Source organism: Rhinoderma darwinii, unplaced genomic scaffold (assembly GCF_050947455.1).
Source record: "Rhinoderma darwinii isolate aRhiDar2 unplaced genomic scaffold, aRhiDar2.hap1 Scaffold_4296, whole genome shotgun sequence".
Lineage (NCBI taxonomy): Eukaryota > Metazoa > Chordata > Amphibia > Anura > Rhinodermatidae > Rhinoderma > Rhinoderma darwinii.
The window spans coordinates 86,767-109,382 of NW_027463815.1; the positions used below are offsets into that span (position 1 = coordinate 86,767).

Here is a 22,616-nt window from a genome sequence, read left to right on the forward strand (position 1 = left end):
CTCTGGCTGGGAATTCCACTGCTAGAGGGAGTCCCAATGGTACTATCTACAGAAGGGGGTGAAGATCTGGAACCAGCACTTTATAATAAAAAGAAGTCTTACAACTTTATTTCATTTCTTTAAAAAAATTCTAGCTGCAAATGCGGTTGGTTGCAAAACAGTTAGACTACGCGTTTCAGACGTATTCCACGTACCTACTCACGGCCTGTTCAGGTGTGTGTGGCACTATATAGGGGTATCTACATTTACACTGCGATATTATATAGGGGCACTATCTACAGCGGACACACTGGCACTAGGGGGCATTATGCTGTATGGGGGCAGCTATGGGGCATTATACTGTGTGGGCTGAACCGGATGTGTATGGGTGGGGGTTGGGTGGGATTAGAGGCGTTGCCCCTCCTGTGATACTTGAGCTATGACTGAGTTGCGGTGAAAACCACGTTAAAAAAAACTGCATCAAATGGTGGTAGAAATACATGTGGTTTTCAGATGCTTTTTTAACCGCACGTCGACTGCAACGTCTGAACAGACCCTGAGGCTTAACCAAGTCTTCAGCTAATGTCAGGAAACTGGATTCAATTTCAAGCAAGTGAATAGGGCAGCGGATCCTGAGGAGGGCGCTGTAACTACATGTGGCCAAGTTACTGATCCGGCCCGGGAAGTCCTGGGGTTTTCACCTTGTTCACACACTGCAGATTTGCTGCGGATTTTCATGTATTTTTTTAAGCCAAAACCATGAACGGAACCGGAACAGAAGAAATATATAAAGGAAGATCCTCTAGGTCGGCTCTCCTGGCGCCAATTCTGGTTATGGCTTAAAAAGTTCATGCAAAATCTGCAGCAAATCTGAGCTGTGTGAACAATTCTCAGGCTGCGTTCACATCGTGCGGTCAAATCATGTTTTTTGCTAAAAAATTTGCGAACTTCATGACGACCGCGGCATCTGAATACGCGACACAACCTGTGACATTTCCAGGGGTTTCTACATTTACTTTACAACAGGTTCATTTATGAGGCTTCAATGGCTTCGTTTTTTAGGTTTTTGTTTTTGGAAATGATCTTGTTGGAGAAGGTTCTGTTCACACATCGCAGATTCCCTGCAGAAATGCCGAACATGTGAGTGGTGGTTTCTGCAGCCGGTGCCTGGATTTCTGTCCACCCTCCGATCATTGTGTCCGGGATCATTACCATGTATATTGTTTGCAAAAATATTATCCTTACATATATATATATATCAGTATATTACACAAAGAGATTGGATCTATGGAACACAAAGGAGGCTGCATGAGGGACACGCCTATGGAGACACCGCCCCTGGAATGCAAGAGGAGTGTACAGAAGAACTTACAGCTGAGGAGCCAATGGAGCTTAAGCACGTCCCACATTTCTAGAGAGGAAACTTTTGTGTTTCTTTGTTCAATAAAAAAGTCCAGTTCTTACTTGACTGAGGGAGGATCTGTACCAACTTGTCTCCTGGTATATTTTCTCCATGCATGCCCTCAGATTCCAACTTACGGAGGTGGTTATTCGGTGTGAAATAACAGGGAAAAGGAAGTTACCCTGACAATTGGGACGAGGAAAACACTGAATCCATGTTGTTCTTTTCTTTAATAGTTAATAAATTATAAGGAAAGTTACAAATGCGTGAGACCCGGACCCCGCGCGCGCCTGAGACCCGGACCCCGCGTGAGACCGGTACACCGCACACCGCGCGCCTTCCTCCTCATCTGCTGTGATGTCTCGTCTGGTCTTCACGCGGCGCCTGTTCTCCCCCCCCCCCCCCCCGCCACACACAATTCTGCTGTTACATCATGTCTAATCCTCTAGTCACATCCAGAGCTGCATTAATTGTTCTGCTGTTACATCATGTCTTATCCTCTAGTCACATGCAGAGCTGCAAACTTGGATCCATTACGACTCGGCTGAGATCTTATTTGTATTACTCGTGTCTGGTATTTACTAAAAGGAGATTGAGCTTCGATACCAGACACAACCATGGACAGGGGGGGGGGCGCTGTTTCCAGGAGATAGCAGCCATGTTTTGTAATCTCAAAAAAAAAACTTTTAAATGTAGTCTGCTGCATTGCATTCTGGGAGACATAGTTCCTTTTTTCGGCATAATATTAAGGTACAGGGCATTGGATAAACGCTGCACTTGGTAGAAAGCAAGACGGCAGCGGCGCATGTTCTGTACCGACACTGAACCAGCAGATTTGTTACTGCAGCTCTGGCTGTGACTGGAGTAAAAGTCATGAAGTAACTCCGCATCCGTACACGATAAGTCAGGGTTCATTCACACGTTGCGGATAAAACCGCATCGAAAACCGCAGCTGTATCGAAAAACTCTACAAATGGCGGTAGAAACGCACGCAGCTTTCGGATGTGGTTTTATCGGCATTTCACCGCAATGTGTGGATGTCCCTCAGGCCACGGTGCGCCACGACCCCTGGTGGGTATATGCAGGTCTGGACATCGGGCGTCGCGTCACTTTTTGCTGTGCGCGCGGCCGCTCTTGGTAAACGCTGAGCTGCTCGTTGGCGCCCCCGCTCTCGTCTTGTTGTCTTGGCCGGAGATGTGCAGAATGGGGGTGATGAACTCGGAGCTCCCCCCGATGGTGGCGCACAGACCCTGCAGGACGGCCTCCGTGGCCTTGGACTGCTCGTGCGATATCTGCAGGCTGATCTGGTGGACGTTGTGCATGATGGTCGCCCACGGGAGGGGGTGCGGCGCCGCGTTCAGATTCTCCTCGTAACATTGTTTATAAAGTTCCTGCATCTTCTTCTCGATGAAGCCGTTCAGGACGGAGTTGGAGAAGGGGGCAGAGGGGAACGTGTGGCTCTCCATGCTGGGGGCCCCCCCTTCCTCCAGGAGCCCCCCAGGATTCTCTTTCGGTAAACTGCTGCTGTCAATGTCGGCGGAGAGCAGCACCGGCCCGTCCTCGCAGTCGGCGTCTAAGATGCACCCGGAGTCGACTTTATGGAGGATGTGATCGCCGGCGATGTGCAGATCCGGGTAGTTCTTGTATATGCTGCCGTACCAGCTGGACCACGAGGTGTACAGGTCCGGGGAGACAAGCGGCGCCTCGCGCCTCGGGATACACAAGGCTTGTGACGAGGCTCCTGCGGAGTCACCGCGATACAGCGGCTCCAGTCCACGCTCCGTGCGACCAGACGCTGCGCCCCGCGCACCCGGCGTCTCCTCCTCTCTGTCGCGCCGCTCCTCACTCTTCATCCGCTCCCTGTAGATCGCAGTGCGCAGGAAAGACTCGGACAACATGGTGGAAAGTCTACGGAGATACAAGAGACGGAAATACAGGATGAACGTGATATAAAACATGGCGGCAACCACAAGAGCTTACAATCTATGAGGAGAGGAGGAGGAGTGAGGACGCTGATCACAAGAGCTTACAATCTATGAGGAGAGGAGTGAGGACGCTGATCACAAGAGCTTACAATCTATGAGGAGAGGAGTGAGGACGCTGATCACAAGAGCTTACAATCTATAAGGAGAGGAGTGAGGACGCTGATCACAAGAGCTTACAATCTATGAGGAGAGGAGTGAGGACACTGATCACAAGAGCTTACAATCTATAAGGAGAGGAGTGAGGACGCTGATCACAAGAGCTTACAATCTATGAGGAGAGGAGTGAGGACGCTGATCACAAGAGCTTACAATCTATGAGGAGAGAAGTGAGGACGCTGATCACAAGAGCTTACAATCTATGAGGAGAGGAGTGAGGACGCTGATCACAAAAGCTTACAATCTATGAGGAGAGGAGTGAGAACGCTGATCACAAGAGCTGACAATCTAAAATGAGAGGAGTGAGAACGCTGATCACAAGAGCTTACAATCTATAAGGAGAGGAGGAGTGAGGACGCTGATCACAAGAGCTTACAATCTATGAGGAGGAGAGGAGTGAGGACGCTGATCACAAGAGCTTACACTCTATGAGGAGGAGAGGAGTGAGGACGCTGATCACAAGAGCTTACAATCTATGAGTTAGGAAATAGGGGCGACAAAACAAAAAGTGCTTGTTAAATCCACTGGTGCCGCCATCTCTCATATAATAGGGTGGCACATGTGACGTGTATGAGGGGGCAGGGGGTGTGGGGGGTGCGGGGGACGCTGCAGAATGAAGGGTCAGGTATAGAGGAGTAATGGAGAGATAAGGGGCGGCAGCCGCTTCATGAGTTTTGGGGACTTTCCTAATAAGATGAGTTTTCAGGACACGATAAACTGTGGATGATGGGAGTTACTCTGATTGTCTGGGGTAGAGGATTCCAGAGAACGGGCGCAGCACGAGAGAAATCCTGGGGACGGGAGGTTCAGATTATGGAGGATGTTAATCTCAGGTCGGTGGCAGGACATAGAGCGCGGGTGGTGGACAGAGATGAGGAGGAGACGTGAGGAGGCGCAGCACCAGGGAGAGGAAGAAGCCTCAATTATATTCTAAAGTGAGTGGCACAGGGGCGTAGCTAGGCGGGGCAGGCGGGTCATGTGCCCCGGGCGCAACCCGGTGGTAGGGAAGGGGGGGCGCCGAAGAGCAGCTGATCACTGCTGATAGGCGCCCCGTATGTCGGACACCTGCAGCAGCTTAGGAAGAGCCAGGACATTACAGCTTTCTGAATGGGGTCTGTGACGGCCAGGGAGTGGACCAGTCCAGTCACCTGACCTCACATCAGTGACATGAGGTCAGATGACTCAGGTCAGGGGACCGGACCACTCCCGTGCTGCAGCCTCCCTGCATCTGCCTGTGCTCTGTGATCTGCCGTGAAGCAGAGAGGAAGCTCCGCCCACAGCCTGTCCTGACCTGTCAGCAAGGAGACATGGTGTGTGTGTGTGTATGTGTGTGTGTGTGTGTGTGTGTGTGTCTCTGTGTTTGTATGTGTATATGTTACAGTGTGTGTGTGTGTGTGTGTGTGTGTGTGTGTGTGTGTGTGTGTGTGTGTGTGTGTGTCTCTGTCTGTGTCTCTGCATGTGTTTGTCTCTTACATCTACTACATTATCTGTACTCAGAGAGTTATCACTGTGTTATCTGTTATGTTACATAGGACTGCAGGTAACACTACTACATTATCTGTACTCAGAGCGTTATCACTGTGTTATCTGTGGTGTTACATAGGACTGCAGGTAACATCTACTACATTATCTGTAATCAGAGAGTTATCACTGTGTTATCTGTGGTGTTACATAGGACTGCAGGTAACATCTACTACATTATCTGTACTCAGAGAGTTATCACTGTGTTATCTCTGGTGTTACATAGGACTGCAGGTAACATCTACTACATTATCTGTAATCAGAGAGTTATCACTGTGTTATCTGTGGTGTTACATAGGACTGCAGGTAACATCTACTACATTATCTGTACTCAGAGAGTTATCACTGTGTTATCTTTGGTGTTACATAGGACTGCAGGTAACACTACTACATTATGCAGGTACACTACTACCTGCAGTCCTATGTAACACCACAGATAACACAGTGATAACTCTGATTACAGATAATGTAGTAGCTGTTGCCTGCAGTCCTATGTAACACCACAGATAACACAGTGATAACTCTCTGAGTACAGCTAATGTAGTAGATGTTACCTGCAGTCCAATGTAACACCACAGATAACACAGTGATAACTCTGATTACAGATAATGTAGTAGCTGTTGCCTGCAGTCCTATGTAACACCACAGATAACACATTGTGCTAAATTACAATCTCAGCTCTGCTGCAATGTGTTATCTGTGGTGTTACATAGGACTGCAGGTAACATCTACTACATTATCTGTGCTGTGTACATATGTGCCTGTGTGGGTATATATGGGTCTGTTTGTGAATGTGTCTGTAATGACGGGGAGGGAGACAGACAGGTCAGCCCTAATCCACCCGCCACTCAGTCCCTGCCTACTTGCACGGCCCGACCTAGGCGACGGGGTACAACTGGGCGGCGGTCCCTACGCTCAATATGTGTACAACAGACAAGGATACACAGAAGCTAAGGGAAATGGGGCAGTTGCCCACGGCAACACCGTGAGCAACAAGAGTAGTGAACAAGCCGAGTCAAACCAGGAGTGTACGAGGTACCAAACGCAGAGCAGGAGAGTAGTCAGTAAGCCAGGGTCAATATGAAGCAGAGGTCAATAAAAATAGCAGGAGCAGCAGAGCCAGGAAACAGGAGAATCACAGGCAAACGAGGAGCAGGAAATGCAGGTATAAATATACAGAGAGCGGGAGCTAGCTCCGTCTGGCCAGGCTGTGATAGGCTCTCCCACTTCTCAGCCTCCCTGCCCGAGTGGTAGCAGATCGAGTCACTCTATCAGACTTAGGAGCAGGTGCAGACTGATTAACCACGGGCGTCCTTTAGGGTATGTTCACACGATGAGAGGCAATTACGTGTGAAAAGACAGACTGTTTGCAGCTGCCTCGTTTCACACGTAAATGCTCCTCGTAATTTACGAGGCGTCTGAGACGCTCTGAGACGCTCGTAAATCTTGAGCTGTGCTTCATTGAGTTCAATGAAGAACAGCTCAAATTACGTGGCAAAGAAGTGCCCTGCACTTCTTTGCCGAGGCAGTCCATTTACGCGTCGTCGTTTGACAGCTGTCAAACGACGACGCGTAAATTACAGGTTGTCTGCACAGTACGTCGGTAAACCCATTCAAATGAATGGGCAGATGTTTGCCGACGTATTGGAGCCCTATTTTCAGACGTAAAACGAGGCATAATACGCCTCGTTTACGTCTGAAAATAGGTCGTGTGAACCCAGCCTAACAGTGTCTTTGTGCTTGTATATAGAAGCAGTATTATAGTAGTTATATTCTTGTATATAGGGGCAGTATTATAGTAGTTATATTCTTGTATATAGGGGGCAGTATTATAGTAGTTATATTCTTGTATATAGGGGGTAGTATTATAGTAGTTATATTCTTGTATATAGGGGGCAGTATTATAGTAGTTATATTCTTGTATATAGGAGCAGTATTATAGTAGTTATATTCTTGTATATAGGAGCAGTATTATAGTAGTTATATTCTTGTATATAGGGTGCAGTATTAAAGTAGTTATATTCTTGTATATAGCAGTATTATAGTAGTTATATTCTTGTATATAGCAGTATTATAGTAGTTATATTCTTGTATATAGGGGCAGTATTATAGTAGTTATATTCTTGTATATAGGGGGCAGTATTATAGTAGTTATATTCTTGTATATATGGGGAGCAGTATTATAGTAGTTATATTTTTGTATATAGAAGCAGTATTATAGTAGTTATATTCTTGTATATAGGAGCAGTACTATAGTAGTTATATTCTTGTATATAGGGAGCAGTATTATAGTAGTTATATTCTTGTATATAGGGGGCAGTATTATAGTAGTTATATTCTTGTATATAGGGGCAGTATTATAGTAGTTATATTCTTGTATATAGGGGGCAGTATTATATTAGATATATTCTTGTATATAGGGAGCAGTATTATAGTAGTTATATTCTTGTATATAGGGAGCAGTATTATAGTAGTTATATTCTTGTATATAGGGGCAGTATTATAGTAGTTATATTCTTGTATATAGGGGGCAGTATTATATTAGATATATTCTTGTATATAGGGAGCAGTATTATATTAGATATATTCTTGTATATAGGGGGCAGTATTATAGTAGTTATATTCTTGTATATAGGAGCAGTATTATAGTAGTTATATTCTTGTATATAGGAGCAGTATTATAGTAGTTATATTTTTGTATATAGGGAGCAGTATTATAATAGTTATATTCTTGTATATAGGGAGCAGTATTATATTAGATATATTCTTGTATATAGGGGGCAGTATTATAGTAGTTATATTCTTGTATATAGGAGCAGTATTATAGTAGTTATATTCTTGTATATAGGGTGCAGTATTAAAGTAGTTATATTCTTGTATATAGCAGTATTATAGTAGTTATATTCTTGTATATAGCAGTATTATAGTAGTTATATTCTTGTATATAGGGGCAGTATTATAGTAGTTATATTCTTGTATATAGGGGGCAGTATTATAGTAGTTATATTCTTGTATATATGGGGAGCAGTATTATAGTAGTTATATTTTTGTATATAGAAGCAGTATTATAGTAGTTATATTCTTGTATATAGGAGCAGTACTATAGTAGTTATATTCTTGTATATAGGGAGCAGTATTATAGTAGTTATATTCTTGTATATAGGGGGCAGTATTATAGTAGTTATATTCTTGTATATAGGGGCAGTATTATAGTAGTTATATTCTTGTATATAGGGGGCAGTATTATATTAGATATATTCTTGTATATAGGGAGCAGTATTAGGCCTCATTCACACGGCAGGGTTTCCCGTCCGGGTGCCGGCCGTTCATAAATCGGCCGGCACCCGGCTGCATTAGGAATGATAGACCCCTAATGGGGCTATTCACACGACCGATTTTTTGACGGACGGAAAATCCGGCCGTCAAAAAATAGGACATGCTCTATCTTTGCCCGGGCACCCGGCCGCCCGGCTCCCATAGAAGTCTATGGGGCCGGGTATTACACGGCCATCACCGGAATGTGTTCCGAGTGATGGCCGGGTTTCCCGGCGCTTGCGCTCTATCTCCTCCTCCTCACAGCGCAGAGTGCATGTGAGGAGGAGGAGTTGATGCCATTCTGACGAATGGCATCGCTGCACACTGTGTTGCAGGGCCGGGGTGTACAGCAGGTGGAGGGAGCGCTGCGCTGGCTCCCTTCCCCTGCTTGTTAAAAGCACCCTGGCTCGGCGACACCTTAGATGGCGCCGCTAGTAGCTGCTACTACTGCAGCGACGCCACTATAGCAGAGCAGGGAGGGGGGGGGGTCTCTCCCCGCTCTGCTATGTGCTAGCCGCACTTTAGCTCCTTGAAGGAGCGGAATCCCCGTGTGTTCGGGGATTCCGCTCCTGGACAGAGCGCTTGATGTCTCTGTCCATATCTGGGCAGTGACATCAGGGGAAACTCCTGAAGCGGAATCCCCGAACACATGGGGATTCCCCTTCAGGAGCTGCCGCTGATGTCACTGTCCGGATCTGCCCGGCCCGGCACGGATGCATAACTTTATGCAAACCGGCCGGGCAGAATGGCCGATTTTACCGGCCGGCACTCGGGCTCGGACCCGACCCGGTCGTGTGAATCCCGCCTTATAGTAGTTATATTCTTGTATATAGGGAGCAGTATTATAGTAGTTATATTCTTGTATATAGGAGCAGTATTATAGTAGTTATATTCTTGTATATAGGAGCAGTATTATAGTAGTTATATTCTTGTATATAGGGTGCAGTATTAAAGTAGTTATATTCTTGTATATAGCAGTATTATAGTAGTTATATTCTTGTATATAGCAGTATTATAGTAGTTATATTCTTGTATATAGGGGCAGTATTATAGTAGTTATATTCTTGTATATAGGGGGCAGTATTATAGTAGTTATATTCTTGTATATATGGGGAGCAGTATTATAGTAGTTATATTTTTGTATATAGAAGCAGTATTATAGTAGTTATATTCTTGTATATAGGAGCAGTACTATAGTAGTTATATTCTTGTATATAGGGAGCAGTATTATAGTAGTTATATTCTTGTATATAGGGGGCAGTATTATAGTAGTTATATTCTTGTATATAGGGGCAGTATTATAGTAGTTATATTCTTGTATATAGGGGGCAGTATTATATTAGATATATTCTTGTATATAGGGAGCAGTATTATAGTAGTTATATTCTTGTATATAGGGAGCAGTATTATAGTAGTTATATTCTTGTATATAGGGGCAGTATTATAGTAGTTATATTCTTGTATATAGGGGGCAGTATTATATTAGATATATTCTTGTATATAGGGAGCAGTATTATATTAGATATATTCTTGTATATAGGGGGCAGTATTATAGTAGTTATATTCTTGTATATAGGAGCAGTATTATAGTAGTTATATTCTTGTATATAGGATCAGTATTATAGTAGTTATATTCTTGTATATAGGAGCAGTATTATAGTAGTTATATTCTTGTATATAGGGGGCAGTATTATAATAGTTATATTCTTGTATATAGGGAGCAGTATTATATTAGATATATTCTTGTATATAGGGGGCAGTATTATAGTAGTTATATTCTTGTATATAGGAGCAGTATTATAGTAGTTATATTCTTGTATATAGGATCAGTATTATAGTAGTTATATTCTTGTATATAGGAGCAGTATTATAGTAGTTATATTCTTGTATATAGGGGGCAGTATTATAGTAGTTATATTCTTGTATATAGGAGCAGTATTATAGTAGTTATATTTTTGTATATAGGGAGCAGTATTATAATAGTTATATTCTTGTATATAGGGAGCAGTATTATATTAGATATATTCTTGTATATAGGGGGCAGTATTATAGTAGTTATATTCTTGTATATAGGAGCAGTATTATAGTAGTTATATTCTTGTATATAGGGTGCAGTATTAAAGTAGTTATATTCTTGTATATAGCAGTATTATAGTAGTTATATTCTTGTATATAGCAGTATTATAGTAGTTATATTCTTGTATATAGGGGCAGTATTATAGTAGTTATATTCTTGTATATAGGAGCAGTACTATAGTAGTTATATTCTTGTATATAGGGAGCAGTATTATAGTAGTTATATTCTTGTATATAGGGGGCAGTATTATAGTAGTTATATTCTTGTATATAGGGGCAGTATTATAGTAGTTATATTCTTGTATATAGGGGGCAGTATTATATTAGATATATTCTTGTATATAGGGAGCAGTATTATACTAGTTATATTCTTGTATATAGGGAGCAGTATTATAGTAGTTATATTCTTGTATATAGGGGCAGTATTATAGTAGTTATATTCTTGTATATAGGGGGCAGTATTATATTAGATATATTCTTGTATATAGGGAGCAGTATTATATTAGATATATTCTTGTATATAGGGGGCAGTATTATAGTAGTTATATTCTTGTATATAGGAGCAGTATTATAGTAGTTATATTCTTGTATATAGGAACAGTATTATAGTAGTTATATTTTTGTATATAGGGAGCAGTATTATAATAGTTATATTCTTGTATATAGGGAGCAGTATTATATTAGATATATTCTTGTATATAGGGGGCAGTATTATAGTAGTTATATTCTTGTATATAGGAGCAGTATTATAGTAGTTATATTCTTGTATATAGGGTGCAGTATTAAAGTAGTTATATTCTTGTATATAGCAGTATTATAGTAGTTATATTCTTGTATATAGCAGTATTATAGTAGTTATATTCTTGTATATAGGGGCAGTATTATAGTAGTTATATTCTTGTATATAGGGGGCAGTATTATAGTAGTTATATTCTTGTATATATGGGGAGCAGTATTATAGTAGTTATATTTTTGTATATAGAAGCAGTATTATAGTAGTTATATTCTTGTATATAGGAGCAGTACTATAGTAGTTATATTCTTGTATATAGGGAGCAGTATTATAGTAGTTATATTCTTGTATATAGGGGGCAGTATTATAGTAGTTATATTCTTGTATATAGGGGCAGTATTATAGTAGTTATATTCTTGTATATAGGGGGCAGTATTATATTAGATATATTCTTGTATATAGGGAGCAGTATTATAGTAGTTATATTCTTGTATATAGGGAGCAGTATTATAGTAGTTATATTCTTGTATATAGGGGCAGTATTATAGTAGTTATATTCTTGTATATAGGGGGCAGTATTATATTAGATATATTCTTGTATATAGGGAGCAGTATTATATTAGATATATTCTTGTATATAGGGGGCAGTATTATAGTAGTTATATTCTTGTATATAGGAGCAGTATTATAGTAGTTATATTCTTGTATATAGGAGCAGTATTATAGTAGTTATATTCTTGTATATAGGGGCAGTATTATAGTAGTTATATTCTTGTATATAGGGGGCAGTATTATAGTAGTTATATTCTTGTATATAGGGAGCAGTATTACAGTAGTTATATACTTGTATATAGGGGGCAGTATTATAGTAGTTATATTCTGGTATATAGGGAGCAGTATTATAGTAGTTATATTCTTGTATATAGGGGCAGTATTATAGTAGATATATTCTTGTATATAGGGGGCAGTATTATAGTAGTTATATTCTAGTATATAGGAGAAGTATTATAGTAGTTATATTCTTGTATATAGGGGGCAGTATTATAGTAGATATATTCTTGTATATAGGGGGCAGTATTATAGTAGTTATATTCTTGTATATAGGAGCAGTATTATAGTAGTTATATTTTTGTATATAGGGAGCAGTATTATAATAGTTATATTCTTGTATATAGGGAGCAGTATTATATTAGATATATTCTTGTATATAGGGGGCAGTATTATAGTAGTTATATTCTTGTATATAGGGGGCAGAGCATGCAGTTAGTGGGTTACAACTGGAGGGTGAAGACATGGGTGAGCAGGATCAGGTAAGTAGCTGGGTTAATGTAGTTAGGGGCAGTAGAAAGGGGTCAAAGACAAGGAAGGCCGATCCGGTTTCTGACATTCCAGGCAAAATTGCCAAGTTGGGTGATGATGCGAGGGTGTCAGTCTCAGAAAAGGCAGCCCTAGTGGATACTGATCTCCCTAACAGCCGGGAGAACAGCCCAGCTAGTAGTCGGCGGGATGGTAATGCAGGTAAGCCAAGACAATTGATAGTCGTAGGGGATTCTATAATCAGGAAGACGGATAGAATTATTTGTCGCCAAGACCACCTCAACCGAATGGTTTGCTGTCTCCCTGGTGCCAGGGTTCGGCATGTGGTGGAACGGGTGGACAAATTGCTGGGAGGGGCTGGTGATGATCCAGCTGTCGTGGTCCATGTCGGTACCAACGACAGAATAAATGGTAGGTGGAGGAGCCTTAAGAATAATTTTAAAGAACTAGGCTACAAGCTGAAGGGAAGGACCTCCAAGGTTGTATTCTCAGGAATACTGCCTGTGCCATGCGCATCACAGGAAAGACAGCGGGAGCTTAGGGAGTTAAATGCATGGCTGAAGTCTTGGTGTAGAGGAGAAGGATTTGGGTTCCTAGAGCACTGGGCTGACTTTTCATTGGGGTACAAACTGTATTCTGCAGATGATTTGCACCTAAATGGAAGGGGGTCCGCTGTGCTGGGGGAGAGAATTCTAGCTGGGGTGGCGGAGTATTTAAACTAGGGCTGAGGAGGGAGGCCAATGTAGAAAAAAAAGGGGTAGCCAGGTTAGAGAGGGGTCAGACTATATTGGTGGGGGGAGATACAGAATGTGGGGAGAGGACTAGACAACAAGATAAGGAGATCCTTTCGTTACAAAACATCAGTGTAAATAAAAAGGACCGATTAATGTCAAATCACATTTCTGATAATAAAAGTGAAAAACTGACAGGCAAGTTAAAGTGTATGTTCACAAATGCCAGAAGTCTAGCAAGCAAAATGGGGGAGCTGGAGGCCTTGATACTGGAAGAAAATATAGATATAGTTGGTGTTGCTGAAACATGGCTGGACTCTTCACATGACTGGGCTGTAAATCTACAGGGTTTTACACTTTTTCGTAAAGACAGGACAAATAGGAAAGGTGGTGGTGTATGTCTGTATGTGAGAAGTGATATGAAGGCGAGTGTGAAAGAGACAATAGTGGGTGAAGACTGTGAGGAGGTTGAAACCTTGTGGGTGGAACTAGAAAGGGAGGTAAACACTGAAAAAATTACTTTTGGTGTAATCTATAGACCCCCCAATATAACTGAGGAGATGGAAGGTCAGATATATAAACAGATGGAGCGGGCTGCACAGGCGGGTACTGTAGTGATAATGGGAGATTTTAATTTCCGGGATATTAATTGGTGTCATGGTTCGGCTTCAACTGCAAAGGGGAGACATTTCCTCAACCTGTTGCAGGAAAATTTTATGGGCCAGTTTGTGGAAGACCCGACTAGAGGTGAAGCTCTGTTGGATCTGGTCATTTCTAATAATGCAGAGCTTGTTGGGAATGTCAATGTTCGTGAAAACCTCGGTAACAGTGATCACAATATAGTTACATTTTACCTATACTGTAAAAAACAAACGCAGGCTGGGAGGGCAAAAACATTTAATTTTAAGAAAGCCAATTTCCCCAGGATGAGGGCTGCAATTCAGGATATAGACTGGGAAGAACTAATGTCAAATAATGGAACAAATGATAAATGGGAGATTTTCAAATCTACTTTGAGTTATTATAGTGCAAAATTTATTCCTACAGGTAATAAGTATAAACGACTCAAATTAAACCCCACATGGCTTACACCTTCTGTGAAAGGGGCAATACACGACAAAAAAAGGGCATTTAAAAAATACAAATCTGAGGGTACAGCTGTAGCCTTTGTAAAATATAAAGAGCTTAATAAAATCTGTAAAAATGTAATAAAATTAGCAAAAATACAAAATGAAAGGCAGGTGGCCAAGGATAGTAAAACAAATCCTAAAAAATTCTTCAAGCATATAAATGCAAAAAAGCCAAGGTCTGAACATGTAGGACCCCTAGATAATGGTAATGGGGAGTTGATCACAGGGGATCAAGAGAAGGCAGAGTTACTAAATGGGTTCTTTAGCTCTGTATATACAACAGAAGAAGGAGCAGCTGATGTAGCCGGTGCCAGTGCTGTTAATATATCAGTTGATATACTGAATTGGATGAATGTAGAGATGGTCCAAGCTAAATTAAATAAAATAAATGTGCACAAGGCCCCAGGACCAGATGGGTTACACCCTAGAATTCTTAAAGAGCTTAGTTCAGTTATTTCTGTCCCCCTTTTCATAATATTCAGAGAATCTCTAGTGACTGGTATAGTGCCAAGGGACTGGCGCAGGGCAAATGTGGTGCCTATTTTCAAAAAGGGCTCTAGGTCTTCCCCGGGTAATTATAGACCAGTAAGCTTAACATCCATCGTGGGGAAAATGTTTGAGGGGCTATTGAGGGACTATATACAGGATTATGTGACAATAAATAGCATTATAAGTGACAGCCAGCACGGTTTTTACTAAGGACAGAAGTTGTCAAACTAACCTAATCTGTTTTTATGAAGAGGTGAGCAGAAGTCTAGACAGAGGGGCCGCTGTGGATTTAGTGTTTTTGGACTTTGCAAAGGCATTTGACACTGTCCCCCATAGACGCCTAATGGGTAAATTAAGGACTATAGGTTTAGAAAATATAGTTTGTAATTGGATTGAGAATTGGCTCAAGGAACCGTATCCAGAGAGTTGTGGTCAATGACTCCTACTCTGAATGGTCCCCGGTTATAAGTGGTGACCCCAGGGTTCAGTGCTGGGACCACTATTATTCAACTTATTTATTAATGATATAGAGGATGGGATTAATAGCACTATTTCTATTTTTGCAGATGACACCAAGCTATGTAATATAGTTCAGACTATGGAAGATGTTCATGAATTACAGGCAGATTTAAACAAACTAAGTGTTTGGGCGTCCACTTGGCAAATGAAGTTTAATGTAGATAAATGTAAAGTTATGCATCTGGGTACCAACAACCTGCATGCATCATATGTCCTAGGGGGCGCTACACTGGCGGATTCACTTGTTGAGAAGGATCTGGGTGTACTTGTAAATCATAAACTCAATACAGCATGCAGTGTCAATCAGCTGCTTCAAAGGCCAGCAGGATATTGTCGTGTATTAAAAGAGGCATGACTCGCGGGACAGGGATGTAATAATGCCACTTTACAAAGCATTAGTGAGGCCTCATCTAGAATATGCAGTTCAGTTCTGGGCTCCAGTTCATAGAAAGGATGCCCTGGAGTTGGAAAAAATACAAAGAAGAGCAACGAAGCTAATAAGGGGCATGGAGAATTTAAGTTATGAGGAAAGATTGAAAGAATTAAACCTATTTAGCCTTGAAAAAAGACGACTAAGGGGGACATGATTAACTTTATATAAATATATTAATGGCACATACAAAAATATGGTGATATCCTGTTCCTTGTAAAACCCGCTCAAAAAACAAGGGGGCACTCCCTCCGTCTGGAGAAAAAAAGGTTCAAGCTGCAGAGGCGACAAGGCTTCTTTACAGTAAGAACGGTGAATTTATGGAATAGTCTACCGCAGGAGCTGGTCACAGCAGGGACAGTAGATGGCTTTAAAAAAGGGTTAGATAATTTCCTAGAACAAAAAATATTAGCTCCTATGTGTAGAAATTTTTCCTTCCCTTTTCCCTTCCCTTGGTTGAACTTGATGGACATGTGTCTTTTTTCAGCCGTACTAACTATGTAACTATGTAACTATGTAACTATGTTATATGTATTATTCTTGTATATAGGGAGCAGTATTATAGTAGTTATATTCTTGTATATGGGGCAGTATTATAGTAGTTATATTCTTGTATATAGAAGCAGTATTATAGTAGTTATATCTTGTATATAGGGGGCAGCATTATAGCAGTTATATTCTTGTATATAGGGAGCAGTATTATAGAGTTATGTTCTTGTATATTGGGGGCAGTATTATAGTAGTTATATTCTTGTATATAGGGAGCAGTATTATAGTAGTTATATTCTTGTATATAGGGGCAGTATTATAGTAGTTATATTCTTGTATATAGAGGGCAGTATTATAGTAGTTATATTCTTGTATAGAGGGGCAGTATTATAGTAGTTATATTCTTGTATATAGGAGCAGTATTATAGTAGTTATATTCTTGTATATAGGGGCAGTATGATAGTAGTTATATTCTTGTATATAGGGGCAGTATTATAGTAGTTATATTCTTGTATATAGGAGCAGTATTATAGTAGCTATATTCTTGGATATAGGGGGTCAGTATTATAGTAGTTATATTCTTGTATATAGGGGGCAGTATTATAGTAGTTATATTCTTGTATATAGGGGCAGTATTATAGCAGTTATATTCTTGTATATAGGGGGCAGTAATTATAGTAGTTATATTCTTGTATATAGGAGCAGTATTATAGTAGTTAATATTCTTGTATACAGGGGCAGTATTATAGTAGTTATATTCTTGTATATAGGAGCAGTATTATAGTAGTTATATTCTTGTATATAGGGGCATTATTATAGTAGTTATATTCTTGTATATAGGGGGCAGTATTATAGTAGTTATATTCTTGTATATAGGAGCAGTATTATAGTAGTTATATTCTTGTATATAGGGGGCAAGTATTATAGTAGTTATATTTCTTGTATATAGGGGGCAGTATTATAGTAGCTATATTCTTGGATATAGGGGGTCAGTATTATAGTAGTTATATTCTTGTATATAGGGGGCAGTATTATAGTAGTTATATTCTTGTATATAGGGGGCAGTATATAGTAGTTATATTCTTGTATATAGGGGGCAGTATTATAGCAGTTATATTCTTGTATATAGGGGCAGTATTATAGCAGTTATATTCTTGTATATAGGGGGCAGTATTATAGTAGTTATATTCTTGTATATAGGAGCAGTATTATAGTAGTTATATTCTTGTATACAGGGGCAGTATTATAGTAGTTATATTCTTGTATATAGGAGCAGTATTATAGTAGTTATATTCTTGTATATAGGGGCATTATTATAGTAGTTATATTCTTGTATATAGGGGGCAGTATTATAGTAGTTATATTCTTGTATATAGGAGCAGTATTATAGTAGTTATATTCTTGTATATAGGGGGCAGTATTATAGTAGTTATATTCTTGTATATAGGGGGCAGTATTATAGTAGCTATATTCTTGGATATAGGGGGTCAGTATTATAGTAGTTATATTCTTGTATATAGGGGGCAGTATTATAGTAGTTATATTCTTGTATATAGGGGCAGTATTATAGTAGTTATATTCTTGTATATAGGGGGCAGTATTATAGCAGTTATATTCTTGTATATAGGGGCAGTATTATAGCAGTTATATTCTTGTATATAGGGGGCAGTATTATAGTAGTTATATTCTTGTATATAGGAGCAGTATTATAGTAGTTATATTCTTGTATACAGGGGCAGTATTATAGTAGTTATATTCTTGTATATAGGAGCAGTATTATAGTAGTTATATTCTTGTATATAGGGGGCATTATTATAGTAGTTATATTCTTGTATATAGGGGGCAGTATTATAGTAGTTATATTCTTGTATATAGGAGCAGTATTATAGCAGTTATATTCTTGTATATAGGGGGCAGTATTATAGTAGCTATATTCTTGGATATAGGGGGTCAGTATTATAGTAGTTATATTCTTGTATATAGGGGGCAGTATTATAGTAGTTATATTCTTGTATATAGGGGGCAGTATTATAGTAGTTATATTCTTGTATATAGGGGGCAGTATTATAGCAGTTATATTCTTGTATATAGGGGCAGTATTATAGCAGTTATATTCTTGTATATAGGGGGCAGTATTATAGTAGTTATATTCTTGTATATAGGAGCAGTATTATAGTAGTTATATTCTTGTATACAGGGGCAGTATTATAGTAGTTATATTCTTGTATATAGGAGCAGTATTATAGTAGTTATATTCTTGTATATAGGGGGCATTATTATAGTAGGTTATATTCTTGTATATAGGGGGCAGTATTATAGTAGTTATATTCTTGTATATAGGAGCAGAATTATAGTAGTTATATTCTTGTATATAGGAGCAGTATTATAGTAGTTATATTCATGTATATTAGGGGGCAGTATTATAGTAGTAATATTCTTGTATATAGGGGGCAGTATTATAGTAGTTATATTCTTGTATATAGGAGCAGTATTATAGTAGTTATATTCTTGTATATAGGAGCAGTATTATAGTAGTTATATTCATGTATATAGGGGGCCGTATTATAGTAGTAATATTCTTGTATATAGGAGCAGTATTATAGTAGTATATTCTTGTATATAGGACGCAGTATTATAGTAGTTATATTCTTGTATATAGGAGCAGTATTATAGTAGTTATATTCTTGTATATAGGGGCAGTATTATAGTAGTTATATTCATGTATATAGGGGGCAGTATTATAGTAGTTATATTCTTGTATATAGGGGGCAGTATTATAGTAGTTATATTCTTGTACATAGGGGCAGTATTATAGTAGTTATATTCTTGTATATAGGGGAGTATTATAGTAGTTATATTCTCGTACATAGGGGGCAGTATTATAGTAGTTATATTCTTGTATATAGGAGTAGTATTATAGTAGTTATATTCTTGTATATAGGGGCAGTAATATAGTAGTTATATTCTTGTATATAGGAGCAGTATTATAGTAGTTATATTCTTGTACATAGGGGGCAGTATAATAGTAGTTATATTCTTGTATATAGGAGCAGTATTATAGTAGTTATATTCTTGTATATAGGGGGCAGTATTATAGTAGTTATATTCTTGTATATATAGGCAGTATTATAGTAGTTATATTCTTGTATATAGGAGCAGTATTATAGTAGTTATATTCTTGTATATAGGGGCAGTATTATAGTAGTTATATTCTTGTATATAGGGAGCAGTATTATAGTAGTTATATTCTTGTATATAGGGAACAGTAATATAGTAGTTATATTCTTGTATATAGGAGCAGTATTATAGTAGTTATATTCTTGTATATAGGAGCAGTATTATAGTAGTTATATTCTTGTATATAGGAGCAGTATTATAGTAGTTATATTCTTGTATATAGGGGCAGTATTATAGTAGTTATATTCTTGTATATAGGGGCAGTATTATAGTAGTTATATTCTTGTATATAGGGGCAGTATTATAGTAGTTATATTCTTGTATACAGGGGGCAGTATTATAGTAGTTATATTCTTGTATATAGAGGGCAGTATTATAGTAGTTATATTCTTGTATATAGGGGCAGTATTATAGTAGTTATATTCTTGTATATAGGGGCAGTATTATAGTAGTTATATTCTTGTATATAGGGGCAGTATTATAGTAGTTATATTCTTGTATATAAGGGCAGTATTATAGTAGTTATATTCTTGTATACAGGGGCAGTATTATAGTAGTTATATTCTTTTATATAGGGGGCAGTATTATAGTAGTTATATTCTTGTATATAGGAGCAGCATTATAGTAGTTATATTCTTGTATATAGGGGGCAGTATTATAGTAGTTATATTCTTGTATATAGGGGGTAGTATTATAGTAGTTATATTCTTGTATATAGGGAGCAGTATTATAGTAGTTATATTCTTGTATATAGGGAGCAGTATTATAGTAGTTATATTCTTGTATATTGGAGCAGTATTATAGTAGTTATATTCTTGTATATAGGAGCAGTATTATAGTAGTTATATTCTTGTATATAGGAGCAGTATTATAGTAGTTATATTCTTGTATATAGGGTGCAGTATTATAGTAGTTATATTCTTGTATATAGGGGGTAGTATTATAGTAGTTATATTCTTGTATATAGGGGGCAGTATTATAGTAGTTATATTCTTGTATATAGGGGCAGTATTATAGCAGTTATATTCTTGTATATAGGGGCAGTATTATAGTAGTTATATTCTTGTATATAGGAGCAGTATTATAGTAGTTTATATTCTTGTATACAGGGGCAGTATTATAGTAGTTATATTCTTGTATATAGGAGCAGTATTATAGTAGTTATATTCTTGTATATAGGGGCATTATTATAGTAGTTATATTCTTGTATATAGGGGCAGTATTATAGTAGTTATATTCTTGTATATAGGAGCAGTATTATAGTAGTTATATTCTTGTATATAGGGGGCAGTATTATAGTAGTTATATTCTTGTATATAGGGGGCAGTATTATAGTAGCTATATTCTTGGATATAGGGGGTCAGTATTATAGTAGTTATATTCTTGTATATAGGGGGCAGTATTATAGTAGTTATATTCTTGTATATAGGGGGCAGTATTATAGCAGTTATATTCTTGTATATAGGCAGTATTATAGCAGTTATATTCTTGTATATAGGGGGCAGTATTATAGTAGTTATATTCTTGTATATAGGAGCAGTATTATAGTAGTTATATTCTTGTATACAGGGGCAGTATTATAGTAGTATATTCTTGTATATAGGAGCAGTATTATAGTAGTTATATTCTTGTATATAGGGGCATTATTATAGTAGTTATAATTCTTGTATATAGGGGGCAGTATTATAGTAGTTATATTCTTGTATATAGGAGCAGTATTATAGTAGTTATATTCTTGTATATAGGGGGCAGTATTATAGTAGTTATATTCTTGTATACAGGGGCAGTATTATAGTAGTTATATTCTTGTATACAGGGGCAGTATTATAGTAGTTATATTCTTGTATATAGGAGCAGTATTATAGTAGTTATATTCTTGTATATAGGGGGCAGTATTATAGTAGTTATATTCTTGTATATAGGGGGCAGTATTATAGTAGCTATATTCTTGGATATAGGGGGTCAGTATTATAGTAGTTATATTCTTGTATATAGGGGGCAGTATTATAGTAGTTATATTCTTGTATATAGGGGGCAGTATTATAGCAGTTATATTCTTGTATATAGGGGGCAGTATTATAGCAGTTATATTCTTGTATATAGGGGCAGTATTATAGCAGTTAATATTCTTGTATATAGGGGGCAGTATTATAGTAGTTATATTCTTGTATATAGGAGCAGTATTATAGTAGTTATATATTCTTGTATACAGGGGCAGTATTATAGTAGTTATATTCTTGTATATAGGACAGTATTATAGTAGTTATATTCTTGTATATAGGGGGCATTATTATAGTAGTTATATTCTTGTATATAGGGGCAGTATTATAGTAGTTATATTCTTGTATATAGGAGCAGTATTATAGCAGTTATATTCTTGTATATAGGGGGCAGTATTATAGTAGCTATATTCTTGGATATAGGGGGTCAGTATTATAGTAGTTATATTCTTGTATATAGGGGGCAGTATTATAGTAGTTATATTCTTGTATATAGGGGGCAGTATTATAGTAGTTATATTCTTGTATATAGGGGGCAGTATTATAGCAGTTATATTCTTGTATATAGGGGCAGTATTATAGCAGTTATATTCTTGTATATAGTGGGGGCAGTATTATAGTAGTTATATTCTTGTATATAGGAGCAGTATTATAGTAGTTATAATCTTGTATACAGGGGCAGTATTATAGTAGTTATATTCTTGTATATAGGAGCAGTATTATAGTAGTTATATTCTTGTATATAGGGGGCATTATTATAGTAGTTATATTCTTGTATATAGGGGGCAGTATTATAGTAGTTATATTCTTGTATATAGGAGCAGTATTATAGTAGTTATATTCTTGTATATAGGAGCAGTATTTAAGTATTATATTCATGTATATAGGGGGCAGTATTATAGTAGTAATATTCTTGTATATAGGGGGCAGTATTATAGTAGTTATATTCTTGTATATAGGAGCAGTATTATAGTAGTTATATTCTTGTATATAGGAGCAGTATTATAGTAGTTATATTCATGTATATAGGGGGCCGTATTTATAGTAGTAATATTCTTGTATATAGGAGCAGTATTATAGTAGTTATATTCTTGTATATAGGACGCAGTATTATAGTAGTTATATTCTTGTATATAGGAGCAGTATTATAGTAGTTTATATTCTTGT

At 38.1% G+C, this 22,616-nt stretch overlaps 1 protein-coding gene across 1 annotated transcript; it reads right to left on the reverse strand.

Annotated features, from left to right (window-relative positions):
* Positions 1 to 1,592: 1,592 nt before the first annotated feature.
* On the reverse strand, positions 1,593 to 3,284 carry LOC142711563 (TLR adapter interacting with SLC15A4 on the lysosome-like). Its single transcript, XM_075848588.1, has one exon. It carries the CDS (start codon positions 3,277 to 3,279, stop codon positions 2,488 to 2,490), a length of 792 nt encoding a protein of 263 aa, XP_075704703.1. The 5' UTR covers positions 3,280 to 3,284; the 3' UTR covers positions 1,593 to 2,487.
* Between the last annotated feature and the right edge of the window lie 19,332 nt (positions 3,285 to 22,616).

What these genes read in the sequence shown, in the direction of transcription:
- LOC142711563 (XM_075848588.1), bottom strand. Translation starts at nt 3,279, where the DNA reads ATGTTGTCCGAGTCTTTCCTGCGCACTGCGATCTACAGGGAGCGGATG.